General features: G+C 62.3%; 1 protein-coding gene across 14 annotated transcripts in view; it reads left to right on the top strand.

Moving 5' to 3' along the window:
* BRSK2 (BR serine/threonine kinase 2) overlaps positions 1-17,242 on the top strand; it is a 50,531-nt gene extending 33,289 nt beyond the window's left edge. For 2 of the 14 annotated variants that reach the window (XM_036326316.1, XM_036326325.1), the window contains 13 exons: positions 695-726; positions 1,018-1,182; positions 1,323-1,420; positions 1,510-1,660; positions 3,056-3,121; positions 4,800-4,860; positions 5,575-5,782; positions 6,566-6,614; positions 9,905-10,028; positions 11,451-11,631; positions 11,700-11,789; positions 13,779-13,826; positions 15,075-17,242. In XM_036326316.1, the coding sequence (XP_036182209.1) occupies positions 695-726; positions 1,018-1,182; positions 1,323-1,420; positions 1,510-1,660; positions 3,056-3,121; positions 4,800-4,860; positions 5,575-5,782; positions 6,566-6,614; positions 9,905-10,028; positions 11,451-11,631; positions 11,700-11,789; positions 13,779-13,826; positions 15,075-15,298 (1,497 nt within the window). In that variant the 3' untranslated portion in view covers positions 15,299-17,242. Of the gene's footprint in view, positions 1-694; positions 727-1,017; positions 1,183-1,322; positions 1,421-1,509; positions 1,661-3,055; positions 3,122-4,799; positions 4,861-5,574; positions 5,783-6,565; positions 6,615-9,904; positions 10,029-11,450; positions 11,632-11,699; positions 11,790-11,959; positions 12,055-13,778; positions 13,827-15,074 lie in introns of all 14 variants that reach the window. The other 12 variants (XR_004970574.1, XR_004970575.1, XM_036326317.1 and 9 more) reach the window with 12 other exon arrangements.
* Positions 17,243-18,360: the final 1,118 nt, after the last annotated feature.

Below are 18,360 nucleotides of genomic sequence, written 5' to 3'. Positions count from 1 at the left end.
AAAGAAGCCCATAGGCAGCCAGGGCTTAGCTGGTACCAGGATATTAGATCCCCAGGGCAAGGGCAGCAGGACTCCCTTGGACTGGTCTTTCCAGGACAGGGGTGGCCTGGTGACCAAGAGGCCATCTCCCAACCGCCCCAACCCAGCTGTCCCCAGGCTGGTGGAGAGGCACTTGGAGAGCGGGCCTCTGAGCCCCCTGCTCTCACCTGCACCCCAGCCCCTCCCCACAAGTGGGCCACCCCTGGCTGCCTTCTGCTCTCCTCCCTCAGGCCTCCTTCTCTGAGCCACCAGGGGCCTCCTGCCTCCTACCCATACCTGCAGCCCCCACCATCCTTTCCCCAGACTGGCATTTCCTCTTCCACTGGGGAGGCAGGGTCAGGGGGCTAGTCTGGAGCCTCTGGGAACGCACAGCCCCTCCCCATTTTCCTCCATCCCCACCCTCTCCCCTCTCCTCCCCCCACCTTCCCTCCACGCCCTCACCCTGCCCTCCCTTCATCCTTCTCCCCTCCTCCTCCCTCCCCATGCCCTCCCCCATCATCCCTCCTCCACTTCCTCCCCTCTTCCTGCTGGCTATCTTCCTCCACGATGGTCCTCTCCACCCCCTCCCAGGTGCTCCCAGCTCCTGCTCCCTCTGGCCTCCTAACGTGGGCTCCCTGCTCCCTCCATACTAACTTCCTGTTTCTCTCTCTTGTAGCTAGAGCACATTCAGAAACACATATGGTATATGTAAGTAGCTTTTCCTCCCACTCATCGCCTGCTTTGCCTGTCGCTGCAGCCGGAGGGCCTGCTAGGGAAGGCGGGGGGAGGACCCAGCCCAGCGCAGGCCTGCCCCCAGCCTCAGCCCAGCGGTCAGGGACTCCCGGCATGCCTGCGCTGGGCACAGCAGCGTGCAGGAGGTGTGCAGGGGCTGGGACAGGGAGAGAGCAGCAGGACTCAGGGTCCCCAGGAAGGGCTGGGGGGAAGAAGCCTTAGGCCTGCCAAGGTCAGTGACCACTGGTGGTGCCCTGTTGTCCACAGAGGGGGCAAGAACGAGCCTGAGCCAGAGCAGCCCATCCCCCGAAAGGTGCAGATCCGCTCACTGCCCAGCCTGGAGGACATTGACCCCGATGTGCTAGACAGCATGCACTCGCTGGGCTGCTTCCGAGACCGAAACAAGCTGCTGCAGGACCTGCTGTCTGAGGAGTATGTCTCATGTGGGGTCCTGCAGGCAGCAGCGGGGGATGGTGGGCTGTGGGAGGGAATGCTGTGGCCCTAGGACCACTGTCCGGCAGTGGACACCATGCTTGCTGACCCTTCTCGCCCCCCACCCCCACCCCCAACAGGGAAAACCAGGAGAAGATGATCTATTTTCTCCTCCTGGACCGGAAAGAAAGGTACCCCAGCCACGAGGATGAGGACCTGCCCCCCAGGAACGAAATAGGTACAAAGTCTCAGGGAAGCCTGGCCCCACACCAGCCCTGCCAGATGCAGCAGGCTGCCCGGCCTGACCCGACCCCTATCTGCACACAGACCCTCCTCGGAAGCGCGTGGACTCCCCAATGCTGAACCGGCACGGCAAGCGGCGGCCTGAACGCAAGTCCATGGAGGTGCTCAGTGTGACAGATGGCGGCTCTCCGGTGCCTGCTCGGCGGGCCATTGAGATGGCCCAGCACAGCCAGAGGTACGTGCCTCCTGGGGGGACCCAGTGCCCTACTTGCTTGTGCCCTGGCCTGATCAGTGAAGGCACCCCTCCTGAGCTGTGCTGGGCCTAACTCATCTCTGCCCCCTGGCCCTGGGGCTGGGCCGGCTGCACTGGGCTGCACAGGCTGAGCTGGGCAGGGCTTTGCTTTGTTGGCCTGGGCTGGTAGGCCACCCTGGACTGGACTGGACTGGGCTGAGCTGGGCTTGACTGGGTTGGGCTGAGTTGGATTGGGCTGACCTGAGGTGGAATAGATTGGATCGTGGTCCAGTTATGCTCAGAGCCAGCAGCCTAGCAGGCTGTCCCCACTTAACCACTGGTCCCCTATGGCTGTGCAAGGGGCATGAAAATGGAATTTTGGGGGACGATGAGCAGATCTAGGCTGTCCCAACAGATCCCCCTGGAGGAAGCAGACATCCAGGCCCACAGTCACAGCTGTGAGGCCCTTGGCCAATCCTCACCTGGCACTGTTAGGTTGAGGTTGAATGTTCTTGCCCAGATGGGGGCTTCAGCTGTCTGCCCCCCCGCCCCCCCAGGGAGCACCATGGGTGGTCCAAGCAGCCCCAGCTATCTCTGGTCAGCTGGGTGCTGGGTGCTCAAGCTGGCCAAGCCTCCCAAGGAATTTACCATCAAACAGGGGAACCACAGGGCAGCCGGGCCACCATCAAAATTAAACTGGGCTGATGGCCCACAGCCCCCTAGTGGTCCTGGGTCCTCCCAGGGAACCAGCTGGCTCAGCCTCTATCCAGGTCTCCAGACAACTGTGGCTCTGGCACCAGGTGGGGCAAGGGGAGGAGCAGGGGGAAGGTTTCCTGCTGGCTACACTCCTGCCCAGTACCACACCTGCCCTGCTTGTTGTGGGCCTACCTCTGCTCAGCCCAGCTCCCCAAGCCTGGCCCTTGGCTTCTGGCTGGAAACCGGTGGGGCCGGCTGAGTGCTGACCTGGCCCTCCCTGCACCAGCCTCCCCACACCCTCCCACCCCACCTGCCTGGGCCTGGGGTAGGGGCTGGGGGTGGGAGGCCACCCTGCCACGGCTTCTACTCTGCTTCCCAGGCCTGGCTGCCATGGGCTGCTGGGTGCTAGGGTGGGTTGGTGTGACCCAGGCTGATGGTCACCTGAAAGCCCCTTCCTCCCAGCTCCTGGCCTCTGCCTCCTCCTCTGGCCATAGGGTGCTGAGTGACAGTGGGCCTCCTGCTGGGGCTGATGCTGAGTACCCTGCAGGTCACCAGGGGGTGCTGTGCCCCTGGAGCTCTCCTGCTCATGTCCCCTGGCATCTGTGTGCCCTGCGCACAGCTAGGAGCTGTGTGGTCTGGCCTCCAGGCCGTCTGGCGGCGCTGTGGCAGTAACTCTGTTTTCTCGCTTTGTTCCCGCTGTAGTAAAGCAATGTTCAGTAAAAGCCTGGATATCGCTGAAGCCCACCCCCAATTCAGCAAAGAAGACAGGTATACACCCTGCCCACCCGCCCCGCCCCCAGCCCCCCAGGCGACTCGGGCCTGGTGGCAGGGCTGGGCCTGAGGCTCTGGCCTGCTCCCCTTTGGCAAGGGAACCTTCCAGAAGCCGGGGGAAAGGCTGGGTCAGGCCAGGCTGAGGCCCAGGAGGAGTGGGCGACTGGGCGAGGCCAATGGCCAGCCCAAGAGGGGCTGGGAGACCCACTGTGCTCTCCCTGCCCTGGGCCCCTGAGGGGTTGCAGGTGCGAGGCCCCATCTGGCCCACCTTGATGTGGCTGGTGGTGGTTCTGGTTAACCTCCCCTTGGCCAGCGCTGTCCCCTGGGTCCTGGGGCCACCATGCTGCCCACTAGGGCCTGAGTGGAAGTGGCAGCCAGAGGCGGCTCAGCCATCCCGAGCCCATTGCAGCCTCCCAAGTTGATGCAGGAGGTGTGCTGGTCACACCTGGCCTTTGTGAGCCCCCTGCCCTGCACCTTCAGGGCCCACTGCCTGAGGGTGACATGGTTGGGCCTGCCCCGTGGTCCCCCACAGTCTCGCTGCCCCTGCCTCTGGGGTGCAGGCGTTGTCCTGTCTAGGCAGCCATGGCTCAGTCTCCAGAAGCTGCCTGGTGGGCAGGAGGGCGTGTGGATGGCTCCCACCCCTTCCTCCCCTTGCTGCTCTCTGCTTCCTTGTGCCAAGCCACAAGCTTGCACTGGCTCGGTGGGAGGCCCCAGGCACTGGGCCTCACTGTGGCTGTTGGGGGGCACCAACTGGGACTCAGCATCGGAAAGCTTTGGGCTGGGGGACTGGAGCAGGGTCAGTGCTAAGTGACAGCGGGCCTGGGTCAGGTGGGAGAGTACGACGGTCATGGCCATGGGGCCCCAGCTCATAGGTGCTGGTGGAGTGGCCAGGAGCCAAGGTCTGGCCAGCATGGGCTCCATTCCTCCCCCAGACCCAGGGGCCAGGCCAAGGTGTGGCAGGCGAGACCTCTCTCCAGGCCATGCTGGCCGGGGTGGGCAGGTGGCAGGGCAGTCCACCATTCCCCTGTCCTTTCCTAGGGCTGCATCAGCCCCCAGTCCCATTCCTTTCCCTAAGGACCTCAGGTGTGGTAAGTCCCTGCAGGCCGTGTCTGCCCCAAGGGGGCACAGCTGTGTGCCTGTCTCAGCTGGGCACCCTGGGTCCAGCTATGCCCAGGCCAGGCCTGCAGGCCCAGTGCAGCCTGTGGTGGAAAAAGATCAGTGTCCACCCCAGCCTCGTCTTGCCCAGGCCCTGGTTGTGCAAGTGAGGAGAGGGCCAAGGACTGGCCTGCTGTGGGCAGCTCTGGACCGGGCAGGTGGGCTGTGGGTGCTAATGCCCAGCTGGTGGCCCTGGGCCAGAACAGCCTTGGGGGTCAGGTCGTTCCTGGCAGCTGGAGTGTGGAGCGGGGCCTGGCAAAGGCTGGGTTCAGTTTCCAGGAATCTGCAACCTTCCTCATCCCTTTGCCCACCTGAGCTCCTGCAGACACTGGCAGAGGGCTCCAAGGCTGCACCATGGGGCTCCGATGGGGTCCCAAAGAGGCTGCAGGGTCTCTCCTGATGAGGACAGGCGGGTTGGGGACAGCAGGACAGTCCTGGGCACCCAGGCCTCCTGTGGGAAGAGAAGCTGTGCGCCTGTGGCCCGTCTCAGCTGAGCCCCGCTCTGCACCTGTGTCCCCAGGTCCCGATCCATCAGCGGCGCTTCCTCAGGCCTCTCCACCAGCCCACTCAGCAGCCCCCGGGTGAGTGACGCCCCCTCCACTCAGGCTCCCAAACCGAAGGTGCTCGGGAGGGGCCGGGCGGCCCTGGAAGAGGCCCTCGCCATTCCCACCTGCTGGGGGCCACGCGTGGTGCTGCTGCTCTGCGGCTCTGGCTGCTCTCGCTAACTGCACGTTTTTTGTTTTGTTTTGTGTGTTTTCTTGTGTGTTACTTGTTTTCTTTCATGGCAAATGCTCCGCCCCCACATGCCTGCACCCGTGGGTCTTCCTGGGGTTCTGTGTGCATGTGGGTGGGGGGCACGGATGCATGGCTGACTCCTGCATGGCGGACCCGCACTCCACTCCCTGCCCTCGGTGCCTGCCCTGTAGCCTGTTAGGAAGTTTGTGCTGCCTCCCCCTCCCCCTGAACTTCCCTTCGTGGCCTGCACCCTGGCCACCTCCATGGAGCCCGAAGTTTGTCAGAGCGCCTCTCGGCCTGGACACGTCCTCCCTCCACAGGCCGCCCCGCGGCCCAACCCCAAGACCCAAACCTTGCCAAGCAAGGCCAAGCTGACCGACAAGCCTCTGCAGGGCACCAAGTCCAACCCACTCCCAGCCAGCACCCAGGCCCGGCACCCTGTCCCTGGCGGCCTTGGCCCCCAACTGGCCCCGCCCCTGGGGCTGGCCCCTCTGCCTGCCCCCACCCGGCTTCTGCTCACTGGGACTGAACCAAACACTAAATCTGTCCCCACCATACAGGTGACCCCTCACCCCTCTCCAAGGGGCAGTCCCCTCCCTACCCCCAAGGGGACGCCAGTGCACACGCCCAAGGAAAGCCCAGCTGGCACACCCAACCCCACACCGCCATCCAGCCCCAGCGTTGGAGGGGTGCCCTGGAGGACAAGGCTCAATTCCATCAAGAACAGCTTCCTGGGGTCACCTCGCTTCCACCGCCGGAAACTGCAGGGTGAGCTCCATGACGGCAGGGCACAGGCGATGAGCGGGGCAAGTGGAGCACTGCTCATCCTGGCCAGCGGGGCGAGTGGAGCCAGGCAGGGGTCAGCCTACCAAAAGCACTGGATCATTCCCAGGTCTGCTAGACTCGCACAGGCCTAGGCAGCATCACAGATTTCCACTATTTACCAGCCTGCTCAACCTGTGCCTGGGCCTACACAGTGCAGACCTGGCACCCAGTGGGCACAGCCTTGGGAGCCCTCCTGGAACCCTTGCTTCTCCTCAGCCCAGTGGCCTCCTCAGTACGGGTTGCCTGAGGCCCAGGGAGGAGAGATGGCCACTGGGTGGGTATGGACATGATGGTCACGAAGCCCACAGGGTAATGCAGGGAAGCCTGCCCCTGGGTGTTGGGTGCTGAGGGTCAGTTGACAGTGGCTGGCTATCTGGGCTCACCAGCCCCACTGCACATCCAAGGGGTGAGGCATGGGGCCCAGTGCCAAGGGGAAGTCCCCTCCTCACCCCCAAGGGGATGCCGGGCACACACCCAAGGAGAGCCCAGCCAGCACGCCCAACACCTGGAGGGACAGCAGGACTGGCTAAAGGCCAGAGCAGGCCTAGCCTGGTTTCAGCACCAGGGGTCAGGACAGCTCCCAATGGCCCAAGGCTCCCAAGGCCCTGACCAGGAAGGCGCCCGTAGACAGTATGTGGGTGCTCCATAGGACCCCCCATGGTGCAGGACCTGTGGGGAGGGCATAGTGGTCACCACACCTTCTCTCTCTGTCCTTCCTGTGCACAGTCCCAACGCCAGAGGAGATGTCCAACCTGACCCCGGAGTCCTCCCCAGAGTAAGTGGCCGTCGGAGCAGGTGGGATCTGTCAACCTCCTGGCTGGTGCTAGGATGCCAAGAGCACGAGGGGGCCGCAGGGTACACTCCCACATAACAGGCCACGGAATCCACAAGGGCTTCCGGCTGAGCATCCCAGCCCACAGGTCCTTCTCCCTTTCTCCCTGTGGCCCCTGCTGCCGCTGGTCCTCTCCTCCACTTCCTGCCGCAGCTACCTGCTCTCCAACGTGCACATCTCGGAGCCTCCTGCACTTTGAACACCAGGCGGGGAGCAGGGCCTAGGATGGTGGGGGAGCCCTTAGGGGACAGTTCAGTTCTCTGAGCCACAGCCTGGGAGAAGGGCCTATGCTGGCTGGAGGCAGTACGGCATAGCCACTCCTCGGAGGGACTGCTGCATACTTGCTGAGCCCTGGCCTCCACACGAGGGAGCCACAGGGGCCCGGCTTGCTCACACTTCAGACACAGCGTCTGCCCTGGATGTGCTGAGCATGGGGAGGCCTCCAGGACTGGTCTGAGGTGCCTGCTACAGGGGTTTCCACCAGGGAAGGGTGCTGGGCAGAGCAGAGCCCAGAAGGTGGCCAGACGTGTCCGGTTATAAGGATGGAGGGTCTCAAGGTGAAATCACGTGCAGGCCGAGGAGGGATAGTCAGCGATGGCCTGCAGGAACACGCATATGGCATGGCCTTGGCCAAGGCCAGGTGCAGAGTGACCCTCGGATCATTGTCACATGAGAGGAAGATGCAGGGGCCGTGGGAGCGATGGGGAAACAGGGCCACCCCCCCCCCCTGCAGAAGATCTGCATACGGAAATGCCCCCCACTCAGGGTCTCCAGCCAAGGTCCTGGAGAGACCTGCGCAAGTGCCCGCCCTCCCTGAGGCCTCGGTTCCCTCGTCCCCGGGTGGTGGTGTGAACAGGAAATGCGGTGTAGACACAGGGCAGGGCGTAGGGCCAGCTGTCTGAGAGAGAAGTTGTCATGGTGTTGTGCATGTGGGTGCAGGTGCGAGCCCGGAGCTGCTGGGTTAGGGGGATTCTGCAGTCCCACTGGTTGCATCCCTTCAGTTGCCAGTCTCTGCTGCCCTGAAAAGCCTTCCCAAACTTGCCTGCAGTGTAACTGCTGGACTTTCAGGGAATTAATAAAATCACACAATCACGTGCTGCGGCCAATGGCCTGTGCCCCTCCATTCCATTGAGGCCCATGGGGCCTGTCCCTGCCCAAGAGCCTGGTGGGAATGAGCAGGTGCAGGTGTCCCTGGAAGCGGGGTGCAGTGAGCTCCCCAGCGCCTCCTGCACAAGACATGCTCCTGGTCCCAGGACATTCCACCTGCAGCTTCTAGGAGCCCTGCATCAGTCAGGGTCCCTGAGGAAACCGAAACCAGGAGGGTGCGGGTGGGTGTGCACATGAATGCTAGAGGGCCTGAGATGGGTCAGCAGGCGGGAAATAGAGCTTGGGTGATGTCGCAGGCTGGCCTGCAGGACCTCGCTGGTAACAACTACCACATCGATAAGATGTCTTTCAAGAAGCAACACCCAATGTTGGACCAAACAGGCCAAGTTGACACCTTGAGCTACCGTCACAGGCCTGTCCCCACACACCCTCTATTAGCCTTCCCGCTCAGCCAGGCTTCTTTCAGATCTGAGACTGTTCAAACCCCTGGTGTCAAAGTACAAAAAGCCAGTTTTCACTGTAACTTGTCTGCAGAAGGCACGAGCCCCAGCTGTGGGTTCCAGGCCCGGCGTAGTCCTGGGTGCAGCATTGTGCAGCTCAGGCCAACAGCCCGCACTCGCTCAACATGGCAGACAACCAGGGAGCTGAGGTGGCTGAATGAGGGTGTGGGGTCCTCAATGTCCTCTCTTCACATCTTCTGTTGGGATTTCTGCGCCTGGCTGACGAGGGAGGACAGGGACACTGTTGGCAGGTGGGTTGGTCATTGTCACAGCAGCTAAAGAGTGGCTCTGGACATGGGCAGGAAAAGGGAAGATGTCACACAACCAGGAAAACTGTTGGCCATGCCCAGGCCAGTGTAGAGTACCTTGGAGTACCCTACTAATGCCATGGGGAAGACACTGGGCCTGGCTGCTGCTTCTCATCACTGGACAGGTAGAGTGGTCATGTGTCTACACTATAGCTGCAAGGGAGGCAGCAAGAAGTTGGCCAGGGTTTGCCAGTCATCAATGGCTGCATGACAAACGAATCAAACACATTGCACCGTAAAACAGTGCATGCTTGTCCTCTCAGTGGTCAGGACCAGCCACGCCCAGCTGGGTGCTTGACTTTAGGGATGACAGGCTGTGGCCTTCATGGCTGCACAGGAGCAGGAGCTGCTGTGGGCCGGATTCAGGTCCCTGTGGGCCTCTCACCAGTTGGTCCGTTTCAACAAAACGGTGAGAGGGGAGTCAGACTTTGTGGCCCGATCTTGGAGATGACTTCCACTTTTCCACATTCTCCTGTCAGAAGCTGGTCACTGGCCCACCCACACCATAGGAAGGGCCACACAGGCGTGAATCCAGGAGGCAGGGTGGTGGATGTCTATCCCACACTGTCACGGGGAGGGCTCCACCTCAGGGGCAGCCCCAGACCAGGACACAGTGACCAGGTCAGCATTGATGACCGAGGAGGGAGGGTGGCCCTGAGCGCAATGGGGTAAGGGCTCATGTGAGAAGGTGCTGCCAGTCTGGGGCTCTGTGGGCGGCATCCCCGCCCTGCCCAGCAGCCCAGTCCCATGGAGTGGCCTGGGTTGGGGCAGCAAGGAAGCAGGCAGCTAGGGCCACCAGTCCCTGAGGGCGGAGACAAGAAGGGTGGCCTGGGGAAGCTGAGGTTGCCCCTCCTCTGCACCATGTCTCAGCCATTTATAGCCAAGCAAGGGTGCCTGGCCTGCCCCAATCCCACCCCAGCTCCCGCATGCTCCTGCTCCCCTCACCGCCCTCCCTGGGTGGGGGCCACTTTCCTCAAGGAGGCTGTGGGACTGCAGCACAGCAAATCGCCCCAGGGTCATGGTGCCATACCCTTCTGGTTGGGTTCCAGTGGGTGCTGCTGGGCCCAGACAAGGGGGGAGGATGGAGTGTTAGGCCCAGGGCTGTGGGATTAGCAGTAGGGTTATCGAGTGAGGCATGAGTGGAGATAGGGACGAGGCAGTTTGAGGTTAGGATGGTAATATCAGGGTGGGCAGGGGCTCAGGGTCCAGAGCAGGGTGAATCAGAGCTCGGGAGGCAGTCGGGAGGTCAGGATGGTGGGGTCAGAGGCAGGGCAGGCCTGTCCCCGAGGTGTGAGCAGCCCTTCACTCCACCCCGCAGGCTGGCCAAGAAGTCCTGGTTCGGGAACTTCATCAGCCTCGAGAAGGAGGAGCAGATCTTCCTGGTCATCAAGGACAAGCCCCTGAGCTCCATCAAAGCCGACATCGTTCATGCCTTCCTGTCGGTGAGCCTTGTCCCGCCCCAGAGGGCCCATTCACTGGACAGACAGACACTGTCTCCGCCTGCCCCGGGGGTGAAGGGAAGGGGACCCTGGAGGAGCAGGTGTGGGCCAGGCAGGGGCACGTGTGGCTGGCGGGTTGAGGCATTGACAAAGCAAGCCATGCTGTGAACAGGTCCCAGGCTGGGCTGTGATGGAGGGTGGCACTGGGGACAGGGATACGCCAAGGGCTGATGCGCAGGCAGCCTCAATAGAGGGACCTCTGCCGCATCCGGGGGATGTGCCAAGGCCTCGGGAACAGTCCCCAGGGGCCTGTTTCCTGAGTGCCCTCTGCATGCCCCACATGCTGCCGGCCTCCTGCAGCCCCTGCCTCCCACTGAGGTCTATAGTGCTGAGGGGACTACACTGGGCCTTCTATGGGTTCCCTTGTCTTTGCCAAATCACCAGGCACAGGGAGCAGAAAGCCCTGAGGGTTTTCTTCCAGATTCATGCCAGGGGGCTCCAGGATCATAGCTTAGGGGAGATCCCAAGATCACTAGAGGGGGTCTAGCTGCTGCAGCTCCAGCCCCATCACCAGGTGGGCAGAGATTGCCGGGGGTTTCTGAGCCCAGTCTCAGCACCCCCTGTCACCAGCTGCCACCCAGGTTCCCTTAGGGCTATGAGGACAGCAGGTGCTCCTCCCAGAGGTTCAGGGGCCAGGAGAGCCCAGAACCAGGCAGGGGTCAGCCTCACGCTGGACACAGGCACACTGTCCCCTCTGACTCCCCTGTACCCTGCTCTCTTCCTTAGGGCCCAGGTCTGGGCCTCTGTCCCCCCTGACCCCACCCTATGATCTCCAGGCCCCTTCTACTGTTCCTGGAACACCAAGAGTCCCTCCCCGTGGGGCATGGACTCAGCCACCGCCCTCTAATGCTTCCCAGTATGGCTGGCCCTTCTGACCTCGGATGCTGGGCATTCCTGGGGGCAGAACCCTCTCTTGGGGGGACCCTGAGGCAAAATTGCCTGCTGAGTTTGTTGTGACCAGTTTCCTTGGTTGCCCAAAACCCAAATACACAGTGGAGTGGACCAGGTGCAGAGCCTCAGGCACTGTTGTCAGCGATGGCCCTGGCCTTGGCCTCAGGTGGCTGTTCTCAGTGCCAATAGAGGCTTCAGCCTTGGTCCCCTGTCCTCACTGCTGCTCTGAGGGTCCCCCTCCCACCTGCATGTTTACTCATCGCTCCTTAGAAAGCCCGGCCCCGGAGTCTTGGTCAGTCCTGCTCTTGGCTCTCCTGGCCACATCCCGAGGGCCCTGCTGGTGATGGCCTCCCCAGGTGGAGGCTGGCTGCACCCATTTCACAGATGAGGCTGGAGGGGCTGGCCTGTGGGTCCCAGTTCAGGAGCTTAGGGTGGGGGCTGTGTCCCTGCTCACACCGAACTGCCACTCTGCAGATTCCCAGTCTCAGCCACAGCGTCATCTCCCAGACCAGCTTTCGGGCCGAGTACAAGGCGACAGGGGGCCCGGCAGTGTTCCAGAAGCCTGTCAAGTTCCAGGTGGACATCACCTACAGCGAGGGTGGGGCGGCACAGAAGGAGAACGGCATCTACTCTGTCACATTCACGCTTCTATCAGGTGAGCTGCTGGGTCCAGGGCACGGGCTCCGGCCACCTCGTCCAGGCTTAACCCGCTGTCTCCCCCAGGCCCAAGCCGCCGCTTCAAGAGGGTCGTGGAGACCATTCAGACACAGCTACTGAGCACACACGACCAGCCCTCCACCCAGCACTTGTCAGGTGAGGCGGCGCTCAGTTCGGCCGCCCTGTGGGCCATCGAGTGGGTGTGGCCCCTCCACCGCCCCCCAGGGAGCAGGGCCTCCCCAGCACAGCGGGCCAGCCCGAGTCTGCACACCCAGGGAGGTAGGGCCCAGCACACCACACTGAAAGGCACCTCTTGTCCACTGTAGAACCCTCCCCGCCAGCGCCAGGACTAAGCTGGGGTGCTGGGCTTAAAGGCCAGAAGGTGGCCACCAGCTACGAGAGTAGCCTCTGACGCTGGCAGGTAAGGTGTCCCGCCCCACTGCTGGGGCAAGGAGGGGGCTGCAGTCATGTCCTCTGGCAAGAGCCAGGCTGGCCCTGAGAAGGGTACCCTGTGCCCACTCACATGGCCAGTGGCCAGCTCCCGGCCCTTGACAAGCCGTGCAGGTCCAGAACCCAGGCTGAGTCTCGGGGCACAGGGCAGCCTGGCCCCGGGACGCCCCAGCGAGAGCAGGCCCCGGGAGAGCAGTGGCCAAGGTCCTGCCTGGAGCCCTGGCCCCTTGGGATTCCCCTGCAGCAGTGCCCTGTGAGGGCTGTGGCCCTGGAGCCTGACATGTGGTGGGGTTGCTTGCTATCTGCCCTCCCTGAGAAGGCCTGTGACTGTCTGGCCTTGAGCAGGACAAAAGAGGCCTCAGACCCCAGTCAAAGCAGGGGCTCCCCAACTGGGCCTAGAGAAGCCATCTAGGGAACGTGGCTCCCAGGCCCGAGGGTCATGCTGGTGGGGGGTGGGCTGCACTGGTATGGGTGTGTGAGCCCTGTGTGAGTCGCCATCTATTGGTGAAGGTGTGCAGTGTGTGTCTGGATGGCGGTGAGGTGCGGGGTTGTCGTGAGGCCTGACCTGATGTTTGGGGCCTAGGGAGCAGAGTGTCCAGCCCTCGTCTGCCTCTCTGAACCCCCTGCGGCCAGCTGGGGCCTCAGTGGGCCCTTCCCTCGACCTGTGGTGCTTGTGTGTGGAGTTCTAAAGGCCAGGCCGGCCCAGTGCCCACCCCACCTGCCATCCTCATTCCATCGTCTGTTTTTCACTGCCCTCCTTTTCTCCCTAACATGTCCCTCAGCACCCTGGCCCTAGCCCAGGTGTGGGCCCGCTCTCCTGGCTGTGGGGTGGGGAGCAGGCAGGCCAGGTGCCTCTGGTGCCTCTGGCTCCTGAGCTGTTAAGGTCTCCATCTGGAGCAGTGCAATGCTGACAGGGAAACTGAGGCTGGGGAAGAACAGAGCTTGTCCGGGAAGGGGAGCCAAGACCAGGGCCTGGCAGGCTTATGTCCAGCAGGCATCTGTGCCTACAGCCATCCCAGAGCAGGGGCCTTGCTGGCCTGGACCAATGAGCTCTGGGCCCTCACCCATCTCCCTCGCCCTCCTTCAGCAAGTTCTCTTCCTAGGGAGCCCAACCTGGTACCTCAGCCCATTCCCTGACCCCATCCCCTGGCCTCCCTCCCACACTGGATGCTCTTGTCCAGCAAGCTCAGTCCCAGGGCCATCATGGGAGGTGGGTGGAAAGAGGGACCTTCAACCACCACGCCGAGTCCTCTGGTGGCCACTCCAGCAGGGACCCCAGCCTGGCCTACAAAGGGGAGGCCCAGAGGGCACACCCCACCTGCAGCGAGGGCTTTGCCAGCACCAACACTCCCAGGCCCAGCAGCAGATGGGAGGGTTAGGGTAGGGTACTGCAGACCTGCAGGGTGAGGACACGTGGGTGGCCAGTGCAGACCATGGCCAAAGTCATGGGCTTCTCAGCTCCACAGCGTGTCTTGGACCCAGGGCAGGACAGCGGGAGAGGCTCTGGTTGCGGCAGGACCCTCTACTGCCCAGGTGGCCCTCATCTAATGCCTGCACTCTGAGCCCGCCCACTCCATACCTACCCCTTTGGGCTCCACCCCTCAGACCCCACTGCCTGCCCTGAGCCTCTGCTTGTCCCTGAGGGGCTGGTGGGAAGCTGTGTTCACATCCCCCTCTCTCCGTTCTGTGCTCCAGACACCACTAACTGTGTGGAGATGATGACGGGGAGGCTTTCCAAGTGTGGTAAGAATCCCCATCGCCTGGGCCTCCCGCCTATCACCCCACCTGCAACCCGCTCCCGGCTGGGTGCTGCGCCTGCCACCCCTGGGGCTGTCCTGGGGTCTGTGTGTAGCTTGGGGCCCAGACACACACGGGACTCAGGGTAGGCCCCTGCACGCCCAGCCTCTAGCCTCTGCCAGGAGCACCCTGTCACTCACCCAAAAGCAGCACAGGCCTGGCCAGGATCAGGGTGGGCCCGGGAGGGACCCGTGTTCAGAGCATGCCCTGAGACCAGCGAGGGTCGCATGTGCAGGCTCTGACCGGGGATCACAATGGACTGCAATCAGGAGCAGGGGCCGCTCCTGCTGGGACCTGTGAACTACGCAGGCCATACAACACTACCCTCCCACTGTACCTGGCAGGGAGAGGAGGGACCTGGCAGGGCTCAGGTTTAGGAACTAGAGCAAAGGTGCCCCATCAGTGCACCTGGAAAGGGAGCACAGGCCCCAGGTCAGGGTGGTCATCCCATCCTACCCCTTCCTCTTGACCTCAGGACATTCCCACTCTGGCTGCCTGCCCCCCACCCTCCCACACCCAAGCTCTCCATGCCTGTCCATCCATCCTTCCATCTGTCTGTCCGCTGTCTCCACATTGTGTGGCCTGGGCTGGCCAGGGGAGGAGTATGGCAGGCACGCTGGCTCCAGCCTCCCAACCCAGAGCAGACTCCGTGGCCTCCTGCCAAGAGCCAGACACCCGTCCCAGGCTCCTGCTCCCTGGGGATGTGGAAGCCCTGTCTTTGTGGCTCTGAGTTCAGAGTGGGCCGGCCGGCCAGCAAGGCCACGGAGCTGACATGGTGAGACTCTGAGACTGGTGTCTGAGCTCCGTGTCTGGCTGAGGCCAGGGGAGGCGCTGCACCTGCAAGGCCAGGCCTGGTGAGGGAGGAGGGGTCTCTCCACCTGCCTTGGGTTCCCGCCCCGCAGTTCAGAGGCCTAGAGGTCCCAGCTCGTGTCCCCAAAGCCCCAACCCCTTCTGTGAGCCACTGGCACAGAGGGCACCCCGCCGGCCGGCCGCCTGCCCACCCTGCTTGCTGTCACCTGTCCCCACCCCCTACGCCCATCTCAGACCTCATCTCGTTGGGTTTTTCTTTCTCTCGACAAGGCCCTTTCGTTCATTTGTTTGTTTGTTCTCTTTCTCTCTCCTTCCCTCCCTTCCTCTTTCTCGCCCCTTTTTTTTCTTTTTTCTTTTCTTTTGTCTTCTGTTCTGTGTACCCAGGCAGCCCATTGAGTAACTTCTTTGACGTAATTAAACAACTTTTTTCAGACGAGAAGAACGGGCAGGCGGCCCAGGCCCCCAGCACGCCCGCCAAGCGGAGTGCCCACAGTCCACTCGGTGACTCGGCGGCCGCTGGCCCTGGCCCTGGAGGGGATGCCGAGTACCCAACGGGCAAGGACACGGCCAAGACGGGGCCACCCGCCGCCCGCCACGAGCAGCCTTAGACACATAGCCCCTCCCCCCCAGCATGGCCCTGACAGTGGCCACCAAGGCTACCGAGCCACCTGCCCGCCCTGAGTGGACCCAGGGCCACACCCACCTACCCATCTAGACTGGTGTGAAGCGGGGGAGGAAAGGATAGGGGCACCGGGGGCCAGGGCCTGTGGCCGGTCCACCCGTGCCTGCTCTCTCTTTCTCTCGCTGTTTCTCTCTCTGCCTGTCTCTGACAACGTCACTGTTTCCGCTCTGATACCAGGAATTATCCCGAAAAGTTAACATGTCACCTCCACGAGGCCGTCCTCTGGGCTCCGCGCCGGACACCGGCCCGCTGAAGGCAGCTGCCGTGGACCTGCCTCTCCTCTCCTGCTGCTGCGGCGTGCCCGGCGGCGAGGCCCTGCCCACCGCCACTGCCTCCGTCCACCTGCCCGCGTGGCACTCTGCCCGGTTTCTGCTCCGCATGGCCATGGGGAGGAGGACCTGGCTCCGAGGGGAAGCTGCCTCCAGCCTGCCGACAGACTTGCAGTGACTAGAGCCCTCGGCAGGTCCTGTCGCCCAGGCTGCCTCCAGGGCGGGGCCATGGTGGGCGAAGCATCTGAGAGGCGGGCAGAGGACGCTTGCAGCCTCTCCTCAGCCCCTTCCTTCTGCAGCACCCCCTCCCCAGTCCATCGACACCTCGGCACCCACGCTGATGCTAGCTGGCACCCAGTCCCCCCGGCTCGTCGCTGCAGGTGCTCTCAGGCCTGCGTTCCTGTCCTGGCTCGGGTGGAACTGGACCCAGAGGCAGCAGGCTGGCCGAGATCAGTATTATTTATTTGCTGTTTTAACTTATTAAGTTTCTTTACTTCTCTGTTCAGGGAAGGGGCAGCAGCAGCATCTTCCTGCGGTCTATCTGTCTGTCTGTCTGTCTCGGGCAGGGTGGGTCTGGGCCCAGGTGCCCTGAGGACGCAGCCGATGGGGCACTGGGGGGCAGGCCGGTGGGTGCAGTGCCGGCAAGCTACTGTAAACTTTAAAGAATTCCTGCAAGATATTTTTATAAACTTTTTTTCTTGGTTGTTTTTGGAAAAGGGTGTGGGGGAGGGGAGCCGCTGGGCAGGGCTAGGTTTTGTGTTCGGTTCTTGCTCTTGGTTCTTTCTATATACACACATATATATATTTAAAGAACGGCGCAGGCCACTCTGTCTGCTCTGTCCGTCCTGGGTAGAAGCAACTCCAGTCCTATGGGCGCCACTGCCCAGGGCCCCTCCACCCGGTCCAGGATGGGGACCCTCTTGGTTCTGTGTCCGAGAACAGGGTAGGAGGAAGGCCCTGGGCTGGCCCCCACCCACTCACAGGATGGCAGGGGCACCGCAGAGTTTTTTACTAAAATGACAAAAAGTGAAAAAAAACAAAAAAACAAAAAAAAACACCACATAACCAAGAACAGAGTCAGCGGCGTCCTCTGCAGTGTTTCCTGTGCGGGTGCGGGTGCGACTGCCCGCTTTCCATCCCCAGCTAATGCTTGCGTTTCTTCCTGTGGGTATGGCCAGCCCGGCGCACAGACCCCGCGGTGTCGAGGGACCGGGCAGCCGGAGGCCGGGAGGGCAGGTCTGATTGCATGCCTTCGCTGTGACGGGTCCACTTTGCTTCTGGTGTCTCCCCGCAGCCCGCCCGCCTGCCCGCCCTCGGTCGAGGATAGATTTTAACGCTTCTGTCCACTGGCCCCACCACAGGCTGGGGCTTCCACATAAGAACTATTACACGCCCGATAACAGCAAAGCCACAGGTACAAGCGGGGGCTTCTCAAGAGGCAGAGGACACCGAAAGCAATATCTCTTCGTCAGCCTTCCTCTTTTGTACTTGGGACACATGCAGACGTCACGGAAACAAACAAGCCCACCCATGTACCCCTGTCAAATAACTGTGAGCAACTTTAGTTCCGGAACAATAAATTCCTTCAGTAAAGACACTGACACCAGTCTCGGTCCAGGCGGGCGGGGTGGGGACACGGGTGGTCTGGGTTCACCAGCTCGTGTCCCCCACGTGTGCTGCCCAGGGCTCTGCAGGGGTGGGTGGTATGGCCTCTGCCTCAGCTGAAGAGGACAGACCCTGTACGGGGGGTGGGGCTGCCCCAGTCTGAGCTGGGTAACCCGCTGGGGTGGGTGGGAGGAGAGGCCCGGGGCACAGGGAAGCCTCACCCAAAGTGGACAAACACCACCCCTGCTTGACCACGGCCACCCAGACCTCAGGTGTCACCCAGCACTTGGGCTTCTCCTGGAGGATAACCTTTTCAATCCTTTTTTTGGGAAGAAGCAGATGGGGTTCTGTAGCCCAACCCTGGAAGCGAAGGGAGGCAATCCCAGCCACACCCTCAGCGCCCGCCAGCCAGGGATGCAGGTACTTGGATCACATTTCAGCCATCCACCCCTCTGCTACTGCACCAGGAAGGGCAGGCCCAGCCCCATCGCCAGGGCAGCACTTAGGGACCCACTGCACAGCCATGAGACGGGGACAGCACCCTGGATAGGGCGTCTGAGCAGAGAGCAGTCGCCCTTGGAGATCCCCGACAAGCACACTGCCCCATATGTGGATGTCGGGCACAGCACGGCCATGGGGCTAGCTGGGGAACGTCTCAGCACCAGCCATGTCCCCTGGGCCGGGTGTAGCACAGATCTACGGTGGCTCTCTGGTGGGGGCATCCTGTGCTTTGTACCATGTCAGCACTTCCCTGATCACCCACTCCTGGTTGGCAATCAAACCTGTTCCCAGACTTGCCACAGGTGCCCTGGGGGCAGAATCAGCCCTTGAGTCCTGCCCTCATCTCCTGCAACCCCTGCTGCAGGGGACAGCCCAAGGGTGCCTGGCTTCTCTGGCTCAATGGGGAGCCTACTGGCAACTGGGCTTGCCTCTGAGGGGGTGGGTGCCCAGAGGTGCTTTGGAGACGCAGAGGGCACCAGGCTCCATTGCAAAGGCTGGACTGCATAGTGTCTTGTTAACCTCAGCTTAGAAAACAGGCTGAAGGAATTTGGTGGTTACACTCTCACAGGGTACAGGGTTACCTGACTCTCGGGGTGCCGGCTGCTGATCATGG

This window comes from Myotis myotis, unplaced genomic scaffold (genome assembly GCF_014108235.1).
Source record: "Myotis myotis isolate mMyoMyo1 unplaced genomic scaffold, mMyoMyo1.p scaffold_m19_p_10, whole genome shotgun sequence".
NCBI classification, from domain to species: domain Eukaryota; kingdom Metazoa; phylum Chordata; class Mammalia; order Chiroptera; family Vespertilionidae; genus Myotis; species Myotis myotis.
The sequence above is the reverse complement of the archived record's forward strand: the minus strand, read 5'-3'. Positions and strand labels throughout refer to the sequence as shown.